General features: G+C 39.8%; 1 protein-coding gene across 1 annotated transcript; it reads right to left on the bottom strand.

The window, feature by feature from the left end:
- Positions 1 to 2,021: 2,021 nt before the first annotated feature.
- LOC118340910 (peptidase M20 domain-containing protein 2-like) lies at positions 2,022 to 6,895 on the bottom strand. Its single transcript, XM_035679073.1, has 7 exons — positions 6,392 to 6,895; positions 5,221 to 5,369; positions 4,914 to 5,056; positions 4,682 to 4,836; positions 4,448 to 4,583; positions 4,077 to 4,184; positions 2,022 to 3,224 (listed from the first exon to the last, which is right to left on the bottom strand). The coding sequence occupies exons 1-7, from the start codon at positions 6,797 to 6,799 to the stop codon at positions 3,055 to 3,057; spliced, it is 1,269 nt and encodes a 422-aa protein (XP_035534966.1). The 5' UTR covers positions 6,800 to 6,895; the 3' UTR covers positions 2,022 to 3,054.
- Between the last annotated feature and the right edge of the window lie 575 nt (positions 6,896 to 7,470).

Below are 7,470 nucleotides of genomic sequence, written 5' to 3'. Positions count from 1 at the left end.
TCTCTCTGTCTCTCTCTGTCTCTCTCTCTCTCTCTCTCTCTCTCTTTCACCCCAACTGGTCGAGGCAGACGACCACCCACCTAGAGCCGAAGGGTCTGTCCGAGGTTTCTACCTCTTAAAAGGCAGTTTTTCCTTGCCGCCATCGCCAAGTGCTTGCTCATGGTGGTACTGTTGGGTCTCTGTAAATAATGTTTTTGCAATATGATCTCAGTGTGAACGTCATGTCAGAATTCATGTGACTTTCATATGACCGTGACTTGTTCACACTGGAATCGGATATGGACCACATTTAAATAGATTTAGAATTGAGCGCTAAGGTTTGCTGTGTAAACGTAGCCTAATAGTCACTGGTATTAAAGCTGCAGTAGGTCACTTTTATAAAAATATTTTCTTGTCATGTTTGCTGAAACTTTCATTATATCCTGACAGCAGAACATGAGACAGATAATCTGTGAAAAATAACAAACAAAAACATATTATTTATGCTCCTCAAATGTAAAACTTTTGTTTCCTTGCTTAGGACAATCAATTTGTGGACTGTGGATGCTTTGTTCTTCTTGGTAAGAGTGCTCTCGACCCCTCGTATAATGTCCAAAGAGAAGTAATAACTTCTACTACTAGAAGGTTTGAGAAGTTAGTAGTTTTCTACTAATAAAACAAGAACAAATTGTGGTTTATGTCTCGTTTCCTGCATGAGGCCCAATGTGTCATTTTGTTCTTTGGTTTGGACCAACTGAACCGAACTCCAGTGAAATCTAGAGAGACCTTAAGCTTTTGGACCAGTGAGGAACTCTGCTGTGCAGCTGCAGCCCCGGATAGTTACTTCCTTCATTCTGAGGAGATCCCCTACTCATCTTTTAAACAGATGTGCTGAATTGACACCTAACTTCTAACATTCTCTGTACCTGATGTACTGGCTCATGCATGGATCTTAATTTTACAGGTGGACACATCTGGATTCTGCTTTTGATATACCAAATGTAAATTCTTTTGTGTGGCTGAGTCATTGTGTTGGTTATTGTGTTGTTCTTTTTTAAGGATTTCATGGTTTAATGTTTGATCATTTGACCTGTTTCAATACACTTGAGCTTACATTGAGACATTAGTGTAAATCTCAAATGGGATATTGGAGCTTTTTCTACTTTAATATCCCCATCTCTTGTACCTCCTTTCATCTACATAGTGTCATAACTAATGTATTGGCTCTGTGGTAAGTCAGTGTACATACTTCTTGTTTATAATGTTTGCCTGTTTACTGGAAGAACACCAATGACTTACTTAAAGGAACGGGGTATGCTGACACTGCGTTGCTGAATGGAATGGAATATAATATTTACATGTATGTTTTCATTAGTGTATAATCACTTGAATATAAGAATATATATATAATGGTTTTGTTTGTTTTTTTTTTTGTTACCTTAGAATTAGCCTTTGATAAACTGTAGTTTGTCCTTCGTACTCGGAGAGGAAGGGGGTAAGCGAGGTAATTGCTAACTACACCCACCAGGATTTGGATTAAAATTGTGATGTATGTTGTAATGTTTTTAGGCATAAATTGCAAAAATAGTTGCATTTTTTTCATAATTCATAAAAAATTGAAAGCAACTTATTCCAGTGAGAATAAAATCTCTAGTAGTTTGCTGCCATGTGGCAACAGTTGGGTGACTGCTATGATTGGTGGAACTTGCAGTTGTTCCAACAGAATTGGACCCTAACACAAAACAGTGGATGCAGCAGGATGTCTTCAGTGATAATCCACTTACAGACAGATGCAGGTAAATAGAAGCTTGTTCATAAAAATCCAACCAGGAACAAAGAAACTGGTGACACAACCAGGAGCACAATATCTAAGGAAAAGACCGAAATGAACTGCTACAGAATCAAGGGAACACAAAGACTAAATATAAGGAGACACAGGTGAAAATAATCAGGGCAGGGCATAATTTGTGTTGTGATCGCAACATCACAATTTCCTGGAGGAAGGTTATAAGTTCTTAATTTTGGTTTATTACAACTTGGGTCGGATAATCCGTAATACAAAAACACAACCAAAGTGTACATTCTGGCAGTAAGTTTCTTCCTTTGAAAACGAAAATATAAGAAAAACACTTGAAAACAAAATTTAAAAAAGGGTCAGATTGTCTGTCCTGTTTGAATTGGAGAATGAAAAAATATAGACAGGTGAAACAGAAGTAAATGTCAATAGAACCAGCAGGATAGAATGGCCATTCTATAAAAGTGTAACACGTAGGGGCAAGATCTGTATGTTAGAACAGTGGTTCTCAATACTCAATATTAAATATACAATGTGGTTTATTGAACTTATAGTAAAATTCTTTAAGGAATTGTGCAGATGGATAAATAAATACATAAATAACTAAATATTATTTACTATATATTATTTAGTTGGGTAGCATTAATTAATAGGTATTAACTTATATATTGAAGTTCTTGGCAATCGTACGAAACCTAAAATTGCTTCATGACGTTCTCCTCTCGCCTCTCTCCTCTGTAGCAAATAAAGTCTATCAACATAAGCAACTCAGCAGTAAATTATTGATATTTTATTCACTTTACGAATTTACTTTACGAATGCTTATACTAGTAGAAATGGGCAGTGAGTGATGCGGTTCGGGCAGATAACATGCTCAAAAAAGTCAGTTGATATTTTTCAACATCATATAATATCAATGTACATAACATTTAAGAGTAGGCTTAATGAATTGAATTGATAACTGTGTCACTTTTTATCAACCAGCTCAAGCAAAAAAGAAAAAACAGTTGAGTAATAGAAAGGGTTAATCAAAAAAGGATTTCTCAGTTTAACCAGTTAGTGAAAGTAAATTTCTATCAGGGTAACAAAAACAACACAGATACATCATCAATAGCAGCTTCCTGCCTCCACAGTAAAGCACATTCATACACATGTTCATAATGAAATGATTGTAATAAAAAGGCTCAAATGTAGTAAAGTACTCTTCAGCCCTGGACGCTGCATTTTACAACAGGAACTTCCAGAGTCTGTTGTCCGTGTGCAGGAAGGATCAACAGTGTTTAGCACTCTGTGGGGTCTCCTCCTGTCAGCTTCCTGTCCTCCTTCAGTTTGGCCTCAGTGAACTCCTGTTTCACCCTCTGCAGCAGCTCTGGCAGCAGCAGTACATCCAGGGCCGTCATGGCCAGAGCCTTTGCCGTCCTCAGGGTGAAGAACTGAGCTCTGTCATCACCTGGAGTCCCAGATACAGTCAGTCATACAAACATCAGACACTGGTCGTTTTCAAACCAAAAGGCAATATGGTTTTAATTTCAATATCTTTATATATTATCATGGTAAAGTGTCAAATTTAAAGGATGTAAAGTCTAAAGGGCCCTAGTAGTTGCAATGTGTGTGTGTGTGTGGGGGAGACTTGTTTTACTATATTTTGTTTTACAGAAATCAGGAACCTACTATACTTATAGGGTCTGACAGCTATGTGGGGACCAAAATGCTGAACCCCACAAGTTTAAAGGGCTGTTAAAACTTGGATTTAGGATTAGGGTAAGAATTGACCCTTCCTTAATCCCGCCCCTTTTTGCTCTGTGCCTCAATAGCAGTTGAGCAGGCCTTGGTCAGAACCTGTCAGTTTTCTCCTTTCCTGTACTTAGATATGCTATGCGCTAGGCTAATCTATATTTAAGAGACAACCACATTTTGAAGATGGTTAAAACATAAAAGCAACATATACACATCTTAAGATAGACAGCTAATATAAGCAAAACACTAGCTAACTATTTAGCTATCTAAATCAATCATTTGCAATCTAGTTAGCTGGCAAGTTATTTATTAGCGTTTTGTTAACATTATCTAACTTATCATGTGACTATATGTCACTTATCTTTTAACCATCTTCAAAATGTGATTGTATTTTCAACATAGGCGAGACTAGCACATAGCATATCTAAGTACAGGAAAGGCAAAAGGGGTGACTTAAGAAAGGACAGTTTAGGTCAGGTTAAGCTTAGGGTTAGGGGAAAGGGATTGCATTATGTGGATGATGAGTCCCCATGAATGTGTGTATGGGGCAGAGGGTCGAACATACCAGCAGCAACAGTGTATTCCGCTGTGTGGTTCAAAGCATTAGAACCAATGTAGAAGTACGGATGGATCCCTGGAACAACAAATGTCACATTGCCAAAATCTGTGGAGCCTGAAGACAACAAGAGGAGAAAAAGTGAGTTGAACAGAGGTGGTCAACAGGGGCATCATGCAAGTAATATTTAAACATTCTGACAACTATCCTTACTTGCTTTCTTTAAATAAATTTAGTAGAAGGTACCCACAACTAATGTTTATTAAGAGATTGAATAGATGAAACTGAGTGCTTGTGTGTGACACTGTCCACTCCTACATATTTCAGTCGCCTCTTCATTCCTAACTGTTCTTTGACATCCACAGAGGAAGCACACGTACCAGATTCATTATTTAGAACATCTTCATCTGTGGTGAAGTCCATCCCCAGAGACTTGCCGTTCCACTCGTACAGCTCCTCCAGTGCAGCGTTGCGCAGCATGTTGTCGTATTTATTTCTTGCAAACTCTACTTCAACCTGAAAGAGTGATTTTGATTTCTTAGCTGTTCTAAAGTAAAACACGGCCTCTTGGGGCTTATTGCTTAATTTGAATGTCACTGCACTGTGGTTTTTACCTCACAACCAGTTGCCACAGCAGCCGATCTAAAGCACATCTCAGCTTTTGCCTTTAGGACGGGAAGCTCAGTACGTGAGGGAGTTCTCAGGTAGTACTCCAGCTCAGTGTAGGCAGGGATGATGTTTGGTTTCAATCCCCCATGCTTAATGATACCTGCACAACACAACATGATTTAACCCAAGCTCAGTGAAATCCTCGGCGCATGACTTAAGTACAGAGGTTCAGTTCACCATGAACTCTCCAATTTGGCTTCATCTGCTGCCTGAGCACAGACAGGTTGTTGTAGCACAGCACAGCTGCATCCAGCGCATTGATTCCCTCCCAGGGGTAGGCCGAGGCATGAGACGCCTTACCATGATACTTTATGGTTACACTGGAAAACATAAGGCAGATCACACTTCAGTCTCTGCTTCTATACAGAGGGCACTAAAAGGTTCTCTGTGGAGTTTTACACTCCTGCCAATGGTTTGACACTATTCAGCACACACAACAAACAGAAAAATATTCATACAGGACATTTGCGTGTAATAAACTTACTCGTGCTCTGCCACACAGGGAAGGTATGTGGCATCCTCTTTTGATGGGTGGGCCATAAACACCACATCGAGGCCATCAAAGGCTCCCTCTCTTAACATGTCAATTTTACCTCCACCGTCCTCCTCAGCCGGGGTCCCCAGCACCGTCACCTGTGGAGACAGGTCCAGCATGCGTTGGATTCTAAGTGTGTATGAGTTAGTGGCAGTAGTTGCACCCACAACCTTTTTCTCTTTTTAGTCTGAATTACAGAACCATAGTCTGACTATGCATTCTGTTTTTGGCTCAGGTTCACACTGGCCCTTTGCAACTCAACCAGGATAATAACAGTTTTTACATGTTTTAGTCCATAAAGTACAATAGAACTTTTTCACAGCAGTCATTTTAACATGGCACAGTAGGGTAAACACAGGTGTTAGCAATGATACTCAAACAGAGTCAGTCGGCTATTGTGCATGTTGACTCACTGGAAAGGCTCTGCTACACTAAATGGAACGGAATATAATTAGTAATTTGTAACACCTGTGTTTACCCTACTATTTCATGTCAAAACGCTGTGAGAAAGGTTTATTCAGACAGCCATATTTAAAAGTACAGATTTCCTGCCTTTCAAGCAGGGATTTGTTTGAATTCATGTCACAAGCTTTTTATAGCTAGTGGGATGTTCAGCCACCTGAGTTCAATCCACTTCCTGAAAACCAGACTGAGAGTAAAAAGCTTCCAAGACAAATAAGATGGGAAGATGGCAGAAGCTTATCAGGGAACAGGGAAGAGTCTGCTGATATCTGTTGACTTCAGTCACTGACTGTAATGTATTGGACCCCCAGATATAGAAGTGGTGACTTTATTTCAGTTTGTCTTAATTTTCTTAAATAATTTTTGTCCCCTAAAATTGGGGGAATATGTATAAACATGTCAACAATTTCTCGAAACAGCCTCAAAATCAAGCTGAAAGTCTGCAGTTTAAGCATGACATTTTGACCCAGTCTAGCTGTAATTACCCATTATGTTTAGAGTTTGGCCTCAGTGCCCAGTGGTAAAATGTTGATCTTTGACCTGCACTACTTGTTCAGACTCACATCTCCAGGTTGTAATAGTCAAATTGACAAACAACCAAACTTCACAAGTAAACAACTTTGCCAAACATGAACTGAACACTGTGTAGCTGTCCTACCTGCACCCCCACAGGGAGCTTCTTCTCTGTGGTCTCGAGCGCAGCTTTGAGCCCCAGAGCCGCAGCAGCTCCAACCTCAGCTATCAGGTTGTGTCCACACGCGTGTCCAATACCAGGCAGGGCATCGTACTCACATAGGAAGCCCATGTTGACCTGCTGCTCGCCGCCTCCTCCAGTTCCCCAAGTGGCTCGAAATGCAGTCTCCAGTTTGAAGTGACTGTCGACCTTCCAGCCCTCCTCCTGACTGAAAAACGCCACCAGTCTGTCATGAGACCTGGTTTCCTCATAAGCCAGCTCTGGACAGCCCCATATGTCCTTACTGAGCACATGGAGCTTTGCTTTGGCTTCGTCTATACAGCAGCCAACTCTCCGTTTCAGCTCCAGCAGTAAGTCTGCTCTGTCCGACATCTTGTTCACTTTATAGTAAGTTATATTGTTCTATGACCATGAACTTTGGCATTCACAGTGTAACTGTGTGTCTCACAGCAACTGACTGCAGTCTTATCAAGTTACAGTAAACGCCGCCTACAGCACGAAGGCTAAATCTGTTTCAAAATAGCTTACACACACACACACACACACAACACTGCATACTGCATGATCAGTCTAGGTTTGTGTTTACAATTATATTTTTTTTAGTATTGTCTAGACTTATCCCTACTATTTAAGAAGTGTCCTGAGATAATTTTTGTTATGAATTGTAACATGTGGTCCTCCAATGCTTCTACATACACTGATGTATATGAAACACCAATGAGTGAGCTGCTGCTGGCAGTTTGAACCTCACAATGGCTGCCTTTAGAAGAAAGTTAATTTGATTTCAATCAAGTATCACCATGGTAATGGCAATTTTTAAGAACCTTGACCTGGTCATTGTAAAATCCATACGTAACTGTTAAAGAGGCTATTATATTAATATAACTTTTAGCCCTGAAGGACATGATCATCTCACCACACTGGCTAAATCATTAGTTAGCCAGTCAGCTAACATTTGCTAACATTACCCAAGTTAAGATGTGACCATATATGTATGACTTTAACTTTAATCTTTAAAAAGTGGTTGTCTTTTCAACATAGAT

Source organism: Morone saxatilis, unplaced genomic scaffold (genome assembly GCF_004916995.1).
Source record: "Morone saxatilis isolate NCDOM2014 unplaced genomic scaffold, NCSU_SB_2.0 Contig7, whole genome shotgun sequence".
NCBI classification, from domain to species: Eukaryota; Metazoa; Chordata; class Actinopteri; family Moronidae; genus Morone; species Morone saxatilis.
This window is presented reverse-complemented; position numbering and strand designations above follow the sequence as displayed.